The sequence below is a fragment of the Salvia splendens genome, chromosome 3 (genome assembly GCF_004379255.2).
Source record: "Salvia splendens isolate huo1 chromosome 3, SspV2, whole genome shotgun sequence".
Taxonomy (NCBI): Eukaryota; Viridiplantae; Streptophyta; class Magnoliopsida; order Lamiales; family Lamiaceae; genus Salvia; species Salvia splendens.
In genome coordinates, this window is record NC_056034.1 from 39,047,116 (window position 1) to 39,062,227 (window position 15,112).

At 36.2% G+C, this 15,112-nt stretch overlaps 1 protein-coding gene across 3 annotated transcripts; it reads right to left on the minus strand.

Moving 5' to 3' along the window:
* Positions 1-9,992: 9,992 nt before the first annotated feature.
* LOC121793951 (high mobility group B protein 15-like) lies at positions 9,993-13,503 on the minus strand. Of its 3 annotated transcripts, none has more exons than XM_042191973.1 (6): positions 12,975-13,503; positions 12,298-12,376; positions 11,666-11,828; positions 11,455-11,586; positions 10,708-11,069; positions 9,993-10,612 (listed from the first exon to the last, which is right to left on the minus strand). In XM_042191973.1, exons 1-6 carry the CDS (start codon positions 13,136-13,138, stop codon positions 10,175-10,177), a joined length of 1,338 nt encoding a protein of 445 aa, XP_042047907.1. In that variant the 5' UTR covers positions 13,139-13,503; the 3' UTR covers positions 9,993-10,174. The 3 variants fall into 3 exon arrangements, with proteins under 3 accessions (XP_042047907.1, XP_042047905.1, XP_042047906.1); XM_042191971.1 differs by having other exon boundaries at positions 10,708-11,090; XM_042191972.1 differs by having other exon boundaries at positions 10,708-11,072; positions 12,975-13,502.
* Positions 13,504-15,112: the final 1,609 nt, after the last annotated feature.

Genomic DNA, 15,112 nt, shown 5'->3' on the forward strand with positions numbered 1-15,112 from the left:
TATCATTTTATCAGTCAGTCAAAAGTATCATTTTATCAACCCATAGTATCATTCTATCCGGGAAAACTATCATTCTATGCAATAAACCTAACATATATCATTTTATCATTTTATCAGTCAGTCAAAAGTATCATTTTATCGTCTGAAAATATCATTCTATCCGGAAAAACTATCATTTTATCAGTTTTAAGTCATTTTGTCACGTTAAAGTATCATTTTATCAGCTTATATGCAATTTGTTCAGCTAAACTATCATTTTTATAAGGTTACTGTCATTTTATCCGCTTAGATTATCATTTTATCAGGTAAAAGTATCATTTTATTAAACAAAAATGTCATTTTATACACAAAAAATACATATCATTCTATCGGCTGAAAGTATCATTCTACCCGGCAAAACTATCATTCTATCGGCTGAAAGTATCATTCTATCCGGCAAAACTATCATTTTATCATTTTACGTGATATTTGGCGAAATTCAAAGTATCATTTTATCAGTCAAGAGTATCATTTTATCAACTCAGAGTATCATTCTATCCGGCAAAACTATCATTCTATGCAATAAACCTATCATTTTATCATTTTACGTGATATTTGGCGAAATTCAGAGTATCATTTTATCATTCAGAGTATCATTTTATCAACTCAGAGTATCATTCTATCCGGCAAAACTATCATTCTATGCAATAAACCTATCATTTTATCAGTCAGTCAAAAGTATCATTTTATCAACTCAGAGTATCATTCTATCCGGCAAAACTATCATTCTATGCAATAAACCTATCATTTTATCATTTTACGTGATATTTGGCGAAATTCAGAGTATCATTTTATCATTCAGAGTATCATTTTATCAACTCAGAGTATCATTCTATCCGGCAAAACTATCATTCTATGCAATAAACCTATCATTTTACGTGATATTTGGCGAAATTCAGAGTATCATTTTATCAACTCAGAGTATCATTCTATCCAGCAAAACTATCATTCTATGCAATAAACCTAACATATATCATTTTATCATTTTACGTGATATTTGGCGAAATTCAGAAATTAAATGAGCGAAATGACATATTTACCCCTCCGCCTTTTTTTATGAAGTAGAGTATCATTCTATCCGGCAAAACTATCATTCTATGCAATAAACCTAAAATATATCATTTTATCATTTTACGTGATATTTGGTGAAATTCAGAAATTAAATGGGGAAATGACATATTTACCCCTCCGCCTTTTTTTTATGAAGTAAATCTAAGTTTGAATCTCAACCGCATGATTAGAAATATGTGTGGTCCAGATTTAGTTATAGGGTTATTACGATATTTAGGGGTTATCATATGATCACGACTCTATATATATATATATATATATATATATATATATATATATGGAGATATTTGGGATGTATTTATTTCCTTTTTGTATCTTTTGTTCTTTGTTCTTTTTAATCTCAGCCCCACGATTTTGTCATCCGACGGTTAGATTGGTGCCACGTGTCATTTAATAATGCAGATTTTCAGTTGAATAATGCACACCGACTAATAATGCACCATTATTATGTAATAATGCAGATTTTCAGTTGAATAATGCACACCGACTAATAATGCACCATTATAGTGTAATAATGCACCATTATAGTGTAATAATGCAGATCATATGGACCGTTGATGAATGAGATCTAACGGCCCATATTAAGAAGAATAAAGGATCTAAGGGATGAATATGAGAATAACGCTCCCCTATATATTTTGAATATATAAATAATACTAATACACTTAAAGAATGGCCATGAGCATAGATGGACGTCGAGTGTGTCGACCTTCCATAATCGAATTACCTATATCATGTTATCATTTGATGCACTATAGAATACAACAAACTACTAATAAAAAATAATTTTACAATATGGATTAAAAAAATTATAGGGATTTATTATATATTATTCACTATATCAATTTACCTGGTAGTTATACAATTAAAGGATATGCCACAAGTTGGGTGCCACGGGTTGCTATCATCAGACCATCCCTATTATGAATACTCTCTTAGTTTCAACTAAGTTAAGTCGTATTCTTCTTTGGGATGTCCCAACTAAGTTGAGTCATTTTCTTTTTTAACAAAAAGCAAAACATCCAATCACTCTTACTTTATTCCACTATCTACTTTACTCTCTCTTTATCATTCATGTTTTATTCCTCTCTCCTACTTTTCAACACAAGTTCATAACCTTCGTATCCAAAAGTTATGTCTCAACTTAGTTGGGACGGAGGGAGTACTATTTAGCGCAACACAAAAATAATTATGAAATTAGTATTAAAATATATCAGTGAAATATTGAAATTATAGTGATTTATCATAATTTCAACTTTAAATGACCTTTTCAATTTGTGCAGCACGGGCTATATATTACTCCATCCGTCTCACAAAGATTGTCTCACTTTGACTGGGTACGGATATTGAGAAATGTAATTAAAAGTGAGTTGAAAAAGTTAGTGGAATATGGGTCTTACTTTTATATATTAGTTTTATAATAAAATGTAAGTATGAATGAGTTACTGGAATATGGGGTCTACTACCAAAAATGTTAAAAAGTGAAATGAGACAAATTTTGTGGGATGAATGGAAATGAAAAAATGGGACAATCATTGTGGGACGGATGGACTATTTGGTATTTACTTCATACGATCTAAGAAGATGTTTGTTCCTCTTCTCAACAACTTACAAGTGGGCCACAACCTTCATAGTCTGTTTGACACATCAGATTAAGTATTAGATGTATCTCTACAATCAATACATATACATATACATACCTGAGCTGGAGTTGACACAATCGCCGATTGTCCACGTTTGACTTCTCCAGTAAACCTTTTGCCTCTCGGATTCTTCTTAACCTTCGGTTTAAGTACACCATTCTCATAAACTTTCTCGAACTTAGGTCGAATTTCATCGATTACGTATGCACCATCAATTGTGCACGGTAATGTGTGTATCTCAGGACACACATTTGCTCCAACCTCTATCCAAAAAGTTTCATATTCTCATAGGAACCCGTGCATATTTAGCCGCAACTTGTTGTTTCATAGGGACTCCTACAGGAATATTAAAGGCAGAAAAAAGATTAAGTAAGATTAAATCAATAATAAAAGAAATAATCAATATGGAATCTGTATCACTCATTATGATGTATTGTTGCTCTAATTGCGAGAGCACAAAGAATGTACTTTGACCCAGGTAATTTCCAACAAATAGCCCATGTTTTTCCCATTGACGCGCGAAAGACCTAAATGCTAGAGTCACATTAGCTGGATCGGTCACGTTGGGATAATACTCCATGAATTCTTGTTGGCGCGTAGTCTCAAACATCTATAAAAAAAACTTTAATTAGTTATGTAGACAAAAGATCATCTTCAAAATGACTAGAAACAAGGGTGGAAAGTAACTTAATAGGATTACCTCTTGAACTACATTAGATTGAAAAAGTGCATTCATTTCCACATCTTGCTTATTCGAATCTTCAGGCGTAAGTTTAGAAGGATCAACCCAAGGTAGGATAGGACAACTCCATATACCATGTATGCAGAGCCTCAGATCAAGCACCTCCGTTCTCTCAACCGAAAAAGGGAAACGTAGGGAAAGATGTAGACTATCTGGATCCACGTCTTGGTTCCGTGGTTCATTCCTAAATCCATGAGTTACACGACCACAACTCCCTAGTAATAGAAAGTGTAGCTATTTCGCGACTATACTAATTAAATGGTCACAAGCTCATCATAAATAAGTACTTAATTCAAGGGAAACAATGTCTCATAGTGAAAAGGGTACAACCTCATCGAATTCAGAGTAATTAACTGAGTGCATAGTCTTTTCTAAAACGATTCTTAAACTTGCAGTGGAAGGTTCCAAGACGAAGTAATATGTATGATGACATATTAAATCAGCTACCTAGCCACATATTATAAGATCTTTCCCAACACCTCCTCTGCTCTGATCATGACCTACCTGCACATTAAAAAAAATAATATGCAGGGCTGAGTATTTGATATACTCAGTGGGCTCATTGCCGAAAAAATTTCTTATTTAGTTGTCAGCCAAACTTGAGTGAGCTCGGGGTTTTTTCTTAAAATAATTCCCTGTCACTAAAACTTTTATCTTTTCAAAGGGTTGACTGCGCAGTCACATAACATCTCATGATATACCATACCTGATCTGGTGTGAACTGGGAATGTGGCCACATTCCACGACGGTCACTGGACCGGCCAACTCTAGCGCTAGCACACGGTCCCTATGTGTACACTAGTCCGAGTAGGGTTTGCGCCCTACTGGGACCCGAATTCGATTTAACTTGCTTGGCATAGCCAACAGATAGGTAATTATAAATTAAACAAGGCATGACAACTCATCTCAAAATATTCACGTTTTCACATAAAATCATGTTTTGAAAGAAAAGAAACCCACCTTGTTTGCTTAAACTCTCAAACGAGCGTTCTTTGACTTGATTTTACTTGTCCTGCGATGACGCCCCTTCATAAACAAATAATATACTTAATTTAGGCTTAAGTAATTATTTATTTAGCGTGTATGCATTCCTAAGCGTGTGCTTATTTTTACTTCCTTCTTTCTAAATCCATAACTCTTTAATCATTAATTAAATCAAACGATCTAATTTATTCGGGATCCTGCCAAACTTTTCTAGTATAGTAAATTCCCGGAATATTTTTCCTTAAATATTTTGGTCACCGCGACGAATCCCGGCTCCGCTATCGCCGTTCATCGCAAGGGAGGGTCCCAAACGGAGGCGGTGCGGCGTCTCACTCCTTCGGTCGCCGTCTGTCGGTCTTCGGTAGGCGCTGGCTCCGCGTCACGGGGGAAAATCTCCCTTCATGCCCAATTTCCACTTCCTTAATGAATTCCTTTGATGAAGGCAACCCGGCGGTGCTTTCGCCGCTGCGTTGGAAATGAGGCGAAGGCGTCGTCTCTCAGAGGACCACCGTCGACCATCTGCCGTTGTCACGCACCCGATGCCTCGGACCTCGTGGCCCTCGCCTTAACCCGCCGGTGTATGCCTTACTGCCTCACGGTAGCTTCCGGATCCGTCTCTCCTTGATCTCACTCAAGCTAAGTGCTCTAAGCGTTTATCATTTGTGTAGGACCCTTTTTATTCACCGATCATGACGTTTTGGGGATTATTGTGTTGTGAGTTCGGCCGAGATGGGTTCGACCGTTTGAGTTTGTTGATGTATTCCTACCACTCGTCTATATCCTAGTTATGTTCTAGCGCATTATTAGTGAGCTCTAGGAAGTGGCTTGTGATAAAATGTTACATGGTTTGGCTGTTATCATGGCTACGATCACTGTGCTCATACATCTTTGCCTATCATGCTATGAGTTTCTACATGATGATGTAGTATTCGAATATGAACTTGAAACGAAGTGAGGTTACCTTCACTGCAAGGTATCTCACTGCGCTTTACTCCTGGCTCGATCCCCCACACTCTCCAACTTGCTATCTTGCTGAATGAATTTGTGTGGTATGAGGGGGGTGGAACCGAGGGAGATGGCATATATATATCCCGTTTGTAACTGAAAGTTCTGTAAGACTGTTGATTTGGGCAGAAAAGGAGTCCTTGGTTGGTTGTTGGTTGTTGGTTGTTTCCCTGCATTAATGAAGGGTGTGTACTCGTGAGAATAAATGCCAATTCAAATCCCCATTTGTTGCCTTATTGCAGAGTATCTCAGTCCCTCTGTCCCTTGCTGCTACTTTCTGAATTTTGGTGTGCGGTCTTGCATGTATAAGGTGGGGACAGAGGCTGTTTGGTTGGGGTGCGGGCTCCTGCAGTTGTTTCTGCTTTGCTTTGGCTCGTTTTGGCAGGTGCACAATGGGAGTACAGCCGGTCAAATGCAGCCTTGCAGATGATCTGCAACTGCTGGGGTGGTACTGGCTGGCCTCGCTCCTTTCAGCCAAGCACGTCCTCATTTTTAGAAAGGTAATGTTTCCCTTCCCCGTTGAGTATAGGCTGTTAAACCTCTCAATTTCCTTATATATCTTTGTCTAACAGTTCGTATTTGGCAGGGACAGGGAGACTGATCTCCTCTAGGCTGCCACCTTTTCGATTCGGCCCAACGGGCCGTCGAAAATTTGGGCCGAAACCCGTGCTAAAAGGGGCACGAAGCTAGTAGTTCCATTTGTAATAGAATAGTGTCTCTACTTTGAAGTTTTTCCCCTTTCCTTTTCATCATGTATGCGAAAAATCTATAGAAATTAGTGTGTAATTTGTTTCCTTTATTTCCATCATCGAACATTTGTAATCTACAGCTTAGTTTGAAATTTATACACCGCATTTCGTTTACTTAAGAAATGAACGGATGCACTTTCACTTCATTCTGCCCTTATCTTTTTTTTTCTTTAAATTTCTAGATTCGCATCCTTTATAAAACATGTTTCCCAAAAACGGGTTGGAGACTTGTATACTCATCGTACATCAATTAATCGAAAAGATAAATTCGTTCCACGTTTCCAACGTTATTCCATAAGTCTCGAAAATTTAGTTCGTGGCTATTACAATGAGTCGGGATGCGAACTGCGGCAGTCTCGCCTTGTTCCTGAGCTTAGTCCTGGAGGACGTAGCAGTGAGAGCCGGAGAAGGCTCTCGAGACTTGGGCGATCTCGCTACACAGTTGGCTACAGCTGATCATAACGTCGTGCGAATGGAGAAAGAAATGAAGTGACAGGATCTGGCCTTTTCAAAATGAGGAGGATATTGTACCATGTTATTTATATGGGTATACTTGGAATGATTTTTTGGTTTTTCTTTATTTCAAAGAGTAAGTCGTCTAAAAACGAGGGTGAGAGGAGTGAAGAGCTAATGTCTTTTGGAGAGAATTTCGCTCCAACATTGTACTTTGGTTTCTTGCACTATGTGGAGCGGTCAGTTGGGAAAAAAAGGAAAGGGCTTGAAGGATACGTTGGAAACTTGTTTATGGTTACACAAGGTAGCGCGAGTAACGGCTTCAGTTGGATCCACTCTATGAAAGGATTCGAGATCCACGCTACGAAAGGATTTGGGCTCGAAGGCGTCAACTAATCGATACAGCGCAGAGACATCGATTAAGTCGTTTGTTTTCGTTGGATACGTTTGTGCAGCGAGTGCGTGAACTTGAAGACAAAATTACAAACGATGAACAAGAGCTGCGAATGATTTTTCAGATCTTGAAGTCAAGGTCTACTTTAACTTTATCGCGGAATCGTGAGGTTGTTTTCTTCAATGAAAACTTGCGGCCCTATTATGGTAATATTATTTATGTTTGATTATGCAGTATGGTAGTGTAGTATATTAGATGTAGATCTATGCTTCTTACATAGTAGATCTAACTCTTCATCAAGATCTATTATCTTCCTAGATTTATATTTTAATGTTAAAATGCAATTGCCCGGGCCTAGATTAGCGGCTCGATTTACTAAATGTAATTGCCCTTCGGATGTATCAAAATCAAATGTAATTGCTCTTCAGATGTATCAAAATCAAATGTAATTGCAATAAAAAAAGAGTAACGACTTCAGTTATTCAGGAATGTGGTCCTCCCCCTCCTCCTCCTGCTCTTCATCTCCGCAACGCACATCGAAACGTGATTGTTGGCACCCCCAACACAACTCCCGGCAGTAGCACTCCCGGCAACACAACTCTTTATATGGTATAGTAAAACGGTGTCATTGCAGATTAAGTGTTTAACATAATTAATGTTTACGTCATTTTTATTTCATAGTTTCGATTAGGCGATGCCTCATGATTATTTTTAGCAAATGGCTAATTATAATTAAATTTTGTACAAAAGTATATGTTTCCCCGGTGGGCTCAGCCCAATTCACCGGTGGTCCTAGGCTTGGCTGGGTCTGAATTTACAAAAAGAAGCTCAGCCTATTTCCCCGGTGCGCCTGGCTCATAAGCAATCGATGTAAGTGGAATGCATGTGCTCGATCCAAAGCTCTGTGTACATGAAAATTGTTACCAAAAATTAGGTTTTTACTACTAACTTCGCTCACAAAACAAAACCTCCTAAAATCATATGCCGTCCCACAAGTGTGACATCTTTTGTGTGACAGGGGGAGTATAATTTAGTGAATAATAAAATATTATTATGAGGATAAATATAATTAAATTTTAGTAAAATTTAATTATAATTATATAAATATATACCTAATATATTATTCCCACCGTCCCACAATAGGAGTCACTTTTATTGTGAACACGAGTTTTAAGAAATGTAAAGAATAGTAAGTTGAAAAAGTTAGTGCAATATGAGAGCCACTTTTTTATATTGGTTTTATAATAAAATGGGAGTGAAATGAGTTAGTGGAATTTGAGACATACTTACCATTTATGGTAAAAAATGAAGTGTGACTTTTATTGTGGGAGGGACCAAAATGGCAAAGTGTGACTCTTATTATGGGACGGATGGAGTACTAGATTGTTCGGAGTATTATATTTATTGAGTCAAACAATGCAATATTAATAGTGTTTTATAGCAAAGTCATATATTCACATAAAATCATTCAATCATAATAGTTTTTTCATTATAGAAAATTTTCATTTTGAAATCTTATCAATGTATATTATACTATATAAAATAATAAATAAATATATCTATATACTAGCAAAATAGTATTTATAAAAGATAAAAAAATATCATTACAAAGAAATATATTTAAAAAAAATTAAAAGAATTTTTTTTTGCAAACGAACAATTTTTCTCGTTTGAAATATCCACCCATATGTATATAATACTTGTGACATTAAAAGTTCAAAATTAAAAATAAAAAAGCAGTAGTTTAAATAATATAGTATATGGCATAATACGAGAAAATTTTCAAATAAAAGATTATCTTCCCAATTTTTACTTTGTAGAAAAGGAACAATTTATTTATCTTCATATCATTGTGATAGTTTAAATAAAATGAATAAAAAAACTTATTCCGTTAATATACTATGAATAACTGTTTTATCCAAAAATTTACTGTGAATCTTTTTAATAACGGCGAATATTTTCAAGAACAAAATAAATTACATATTTTAAACAATATAAATAAGTAAGGAAAATTATAATAGTATAATTTCCTCCTATAAATGTTAATAGGGTCAAATTAGTCATAAAAGTATGTAATTAATGAAGCTATCAATTAAAAATAATTGGATCTTATCCTATTCAAATTTGAAGGGCATTTTGTATATACAATTTTTGTTAATTTATCTTTATTCATAAAAAATACAGTAAACTTTAAGAAGTTTACCAAACCAAAGTCAGTTAAATGGGCACATTCCTGTACATTTAGTTCATATTTTGTAAATAAAAGTTGATAATGTGCAAATAAAATTTGATCAATATTCAAAATTGAAAGAGTAAATATAATGTTGTCATTTACTATTAATGCTTACTTTTTCGAAACGTGGATGACAGTATCAGCATTTAATATCTTAATTTGATAATGTACAAAAATGTGGTGTCAAATTGGCCGTCTATGTCAAACGACCTTGCACTTGTCTGCCTGTTCGTATCACTTTTTAGATTAATTAATATAGTCTTGATTAGAATTAATTATAGTCAAATTTAACACTTTCGAAAAGAAAATATAGTCAAATTTAACTTATAGTCCTAACTGTTATTAACAAAGCAAAATGGAACTCACCAGAGTAGAAATATAAACAAAAGCAGAGTCAATAGTTGCAACTTGCAACATAACAGAATTATTTATACAATTAATGTGGAACTTGGCCTTTTTCTAATTAATACTAATGAAATTCAATACCTCAGTTTTGGCCCAAGCCAAGTCTAGTTCTCCCCCCTCTCCCATTTTCTTCATCTCTTTTTTTTTTCTTACAGATTTGATCCATTCAATAGCACAATCAAATTCTCAGTTGCTGTACTAAATCTAGCAAGAACTCATAAAAATGATATTAGTACTAACGAAATTTGACGATACCAACTTCATAATTCTTCACAAAAGATACCAATGAAACAATATCACAAAATCCAGAGAGAACAATGAGAGGAAGAAAATGATCTACCAAAATCATTAACAATAATACTACTTCCGAAAACAAGTTCTACTTTTCCATATAAATATATATATATAACAAACAGCTTTACTGAGAAACTAATTCCCTCCTGCAGCAGAAAAAATCTATAATCCTGCAACTGAGTCATCATTACCAAAACTAGGTGGCTCTTGTTCTATCCCTTCAACAGGTACTAATATCCCTCCTTCACACAACATCTTACCTTCATCCGAGCTCTTCACCTCGCCATCCATCCTCCTCTCCAGATCGAAACCTCCATCTGCCACAACCTCAACGTCCACATTCTTCAGTTGCGCCTCTGCTTGTGAGCACTCCTCCGAGCCCTTGTCCCCACCGCTCTCAAACCCTTCCATGTTGCTCTTATCCGAACTCACCTCGTTGCATGCAGAGGCAGAGGGGGCAAATGCCACTTGGGGCACGAGGCCATGACCCAAGGGTGCTGCTGCGCTTGTCATGATCTGCCCGGTTCTTAACCTCTCCCGATACACTTCCATCTCCATCTTGTACCGCTCCTTGTCTCTCAGCGCCTTTTCTTGATAAACCTGATTTTGATTTATGCAAATTATTGAATCAAGAATGTATGATGATATACTAACGAACACTTGAAAACAGGATGTAATAAAGGATGAGTGTTTACCGCTCTTTCGGGTTCTTGAAGTTTATTCCATGATTCACCAATGATCCTACTTATCTCTCTGTCCTTGCCATGGTAGTGTGGTTTGAGCCTCGCGTGCTGCTCTGCAAAGAAGAAGTTGTAGCCGCTCCTGTTGGGCTTCGGGTGGGCGGGATCCCTCTTTCTAATCTCAGATTTCTTCCTGCGCTTGCGGCGTGGAGCTCCTGACTTGAGTGAGGGATTGTTGATGTGTGTTTGAAGCAGTTGATTCTCACTGTTTGGGACTTGATAGAGAACTCCCTTGAACTCCTCCATTCCGATTTTCACGGTGATGAGATATCCACTCTCGAATTTGCCATCAATCACGCCACAGACAGAAGAGCCAGCTGCTGATGGTGTTAATGATATTGCAAAATAAAACGGATGAGAATTCGTCTGCAAGATTATCCGGTGCAACTTCAAGCATCAAGTTTGAAGGTGTGTTTTGCAAAAAATCTTTATGGACTAATGCAAAAGGCAGTGTTAAGCAAAAGCTTATGGTGTTGACATGAAACTCAAATCCATCATAATTTATCTATTTCTATACTGAATTATCGACTTTAACCATTTAATATTTTCACTAACCTCAAAACAACTACGCAAATCTATCCTTGTGCCACATAGTTAGGAATGTGATGCGGCATTACATACAAATAAAAAGACCAAGCATAATTCAATTTGTGATAGATTTGTGAAATAGAAAATCAAGTACTACTATGAACTGAGCAAAACCTTGAGGAATCAATGTTTCAGCTTTTGCTTTAAGTAGTGGTGAAGCAGCATGTGTTCGTTGCGACACTGAAGGCACATACTCATGGAATCCAAGGGGAGGAGGTGTGATCGGAGGCAAAGTTTGCATAGCATCTGCAGATGATGTACACTTGATAAAATTACGAGGAATGGGAAAAAGTTTACATAGAGTATCACAGGGATCATAACTTACCAGTAGGCGCAGGAGACCAACATTTCGCCTTAAAGAAGTAGATCTGTTCGTAGTGATAAAGCAGTGAAACATAATACTTCCGAAGTATGAAAGAAGCGTTAGTAGCTGAGGATGGAAAGTTGAAAACTGCAGTGACTTCTTTCCACTTTTTTTCCTTCAAAATCTACATTTTAAGTACAAACAAATATGAGCAAACACTGAACTGGGATCATCAAATTTCAAATTTATGTCTTACACTACTAATATATCAACATGTATGCATGATGCATATTCAGTATGTATTTGTAGTGTGCACATGTCTCAAACGAGACGTAGCATTAAAACAAATGTGTATGTCAATGTTGCCATATGCAGTAACAATTAAGACTATCGGCCTACATGAATTATCAGCGTAATAAGCAGAAGAAACGAAGCATAGCGCCCTTTTAACAAGCACAAAAACAAGTTACAGGCACCGTAGTCAGATAGTAATTTGAAACTAAACACAATCTTTAATTTTCCCTTTCAGCAACATCACCACCGTGATAGTAAGATTGCAAACGGAGAAGATAGCAGATGCACAACGCTGAAATTAACACAGATGCGAAGCTTAAACTAAAAGACTGAAAACCACTAAAACGGACGAGGCTAACCTTTGCAATGCCACCACGGGAAGTAACTTCTACAAAGAGGCGATGCAAGTCCAAGTCCCTGCCCCCTACAATTGGGATCCTGAACAAAGCAATCACAACTTAATGAGTATATATGAAGTTCGAGCTTAATATTCAATAAAATTTCTCAAGTTTATCAGGGTTTCAAAACAAACTTCATACGAGTCTAGCAGTTCATCATCTTTACACTTCAGTTCCATACTTGCTTTTACAACATGATTTTACTAATTTACATACAATCCCATCATATCTTGTTTCGAATCTTTTGATGACGTCGAACACATGGAACATTCTGGAATAAGTATCAACTAGCCCTACTAAATTCTCATCCACATCAAACTAATTTATTGAGGCATAACAAAGATATGTATGGACAGTGCACTAAAACCCTGATCATGCTAGACATATAAACACATGGGAATTTTTAATCAGAATCTAATTTATGTAAACACAACTACTATAATCACAAAACTAGTCACAGCACAAAAGGCAGACAAAAATAGCCACATCTAGCATATCAAGTTATGTAGCCAAGAAAGAAACTTGAAAATCTATCTTGACTGCCCTTATTTTGTGTTAAATTTGGACATAAGTACACCATTCTTCAATTTTCATCAACATATACTACTTCGAAATAATATTAAATGAGAGTATCTTACATGAACTTAGTTCCCATAGAAATATGGAGCTTCCTCAAAGAATCCATGAAAAGGTCACGAGAGCAAACAACATTCTCATATGCAGCCAATGGAGGTGGATATGAATGATAAGTGGAAGATGCCTGAGCGCCTCCACCTCCATCATCACCTTGCTCAAGTGTCATCTTCCTCTACTTCAACGTTCAGATATTTACTACTCTTATGGACAAAAAGAAAAAAACAAAAAGGGAATCATCAAAGAAAAGGGTTAGTCTTCTTCCCAGATCAGAAAACATTAAAATAATCACAGATATGGCATGAGCAAGAAAATCCAAGCAAATGAGACATATTGTAAACACGGAACTTTTCAAGAAAAAGTAACTGTGAAACGTGTTTTTTGAGCAAACAAAATAGTGCAAAATTGAAAAAGAGACAAATCTGAAAGAAAGCTCGAACACATACAACCCAGTGTTGTGTGAGATTCACTAGAAAGGACAAAAGGGTCAAACCAAATTTTTGTAAATACATATGGTTGTGAATAGTAACTTCTGCCCTTGTTGCCTGATGAAGTAACTCCAGTAGCAAATCCCAAAGCCACAAAAGTGAAAACACAATTTAAAGTGAAAAATTTAATGGCAATCTAGCTACTTTGTAGATTTGTACATAGAGTAGAATCACACCAAATAAAAAGCAGCTGACACACTTTTTCATGCAACACTTTTTCATGCAATTGATTGATGATATATAGTCTCCCAACTACTAACATTAACCCTAAAAGCCTAAGACTTACTCATATCTCAAGGAATTAAAGCGAGTAGGTATAGAAAGAATAATTAAAGAAGTGCAGTGTGCACAAAGCTCTCAGGCCTAAAGCTGCTTATAATTTCATAAAGAAGTAAATGCCACCATTAAAGATAAGTATAGAAAATCGCATTTTTCTCTCTCCTAAAATATGTTCGCTTGCAAAAGCCTGTAAATGAACTGGCTGGATATACTGCAGGTCTATATGGGCTATATAATCTTTGGCTGACATTCGAAGATATGACATAATGTATAGTGATCCACTTAAGTACTTATTTGATACATTGCTTGCATCCAGAGGTCTATCTTATTCCTTCCAGCCCTTTTATGCTGACACTGTCACAGATTGCCCAAATAAAAATCCCTTTTTCTCGATCAACTCCCAATATTCCAATGCTGCAATGTCATTTTCGTTTTGTCACATATTCTAGGAATTTCTTCATCCTAATCCACTGCAACTATTAAAATAAAGGGAAGAAGAGTAAAAAAAAACGCATCTTTGAGAAAGAAAATAAAAAGACAATCTTGAAATGTCATCTGCCTCATGATCTTGATGTTGTATATTCTTGATTTATGACAAGAATCTGATGAAATTGCGAGCGTTGGTGTTTCAATTTCAATGTGTGAAATAATACAAAGACAGGATTCATGAAAAAGATCTCATCTTGTAGCACGAAAGTGATGGATAATAATATATAGTTTATTGGCGAATGCAGCAGAATGGGAAAAACAAATATTGGCAGGAAAGGGATTATAGAAATGACATGAAGAGTGGCTGAATGTTCACCTTTTTCCATGTTTTTGCAATGTTTATTTTGTTTGTTTCTGGCTATTCTTTTTAATAAATCTGAAAGTTTAGATTAATGATGATGGCAATACTAAGTATACGTCTCTTGATATTACTCAATTTTAAATTTTATACAGATTTATAAGAAAATTACACGAGGTTTTGACCGTAATTTTTATAACTATTTTATTTTCTTCTTTCCTTATTTTGAGAAGCTTTCTTTGACGGGCATAAATTTAGAATATTCACCCCAGAAATTATGTCCATAATATATAGAATGGACTTCAATTAATTCGATTTTAAATTCAATCTCAGGCGTATCACATCTTATTTAGAGCATCCATGATGGGACGGATGTCCCGGCGGACTTACCAAAAACACCTTCTGCCACGTCATAAGGACATCTCACTGCACTGCCGCGTCATAAGGACATCCCATTACACAATGACGGACATTCCGACGGACTTCCACAAAAAACAATAAAAAATCGGGACGTCCGTCGTGTCAACGCAATGGCAGACGTCCCGGAAAGCCACGGAACTCCGGTGTCCGCAGTGGACGTCCGTATCCG

What these genes read in the sequence shown, in the direction of transcription:
- LOC121793951 (XM_042191971.1), bottom strand. Translation starts at nt 13,138, where the DNA reads ATGACACTTGAGCAAGGTGATGATGGAGGTGGAGGCGCTCAGGCATCT. An exon ending in TTGGTCTCCTGCGCCTACTG is followed by an intron (nt 11,587 to 11,665) that starts GTAAGTTATGAT and finishes CATCATCTGCAG; the next exon opens with ATGCTATGCAAACTTTGCCT. An exon ending in TGAAACATTGATTCCTCAAG is followed by an intron (nt 11,091 to 11,454) that starts GTTTTGCTCAGT and finishes TTTATTTTGCAA; the next exon opens with TATCATTAACACCATCAGCA.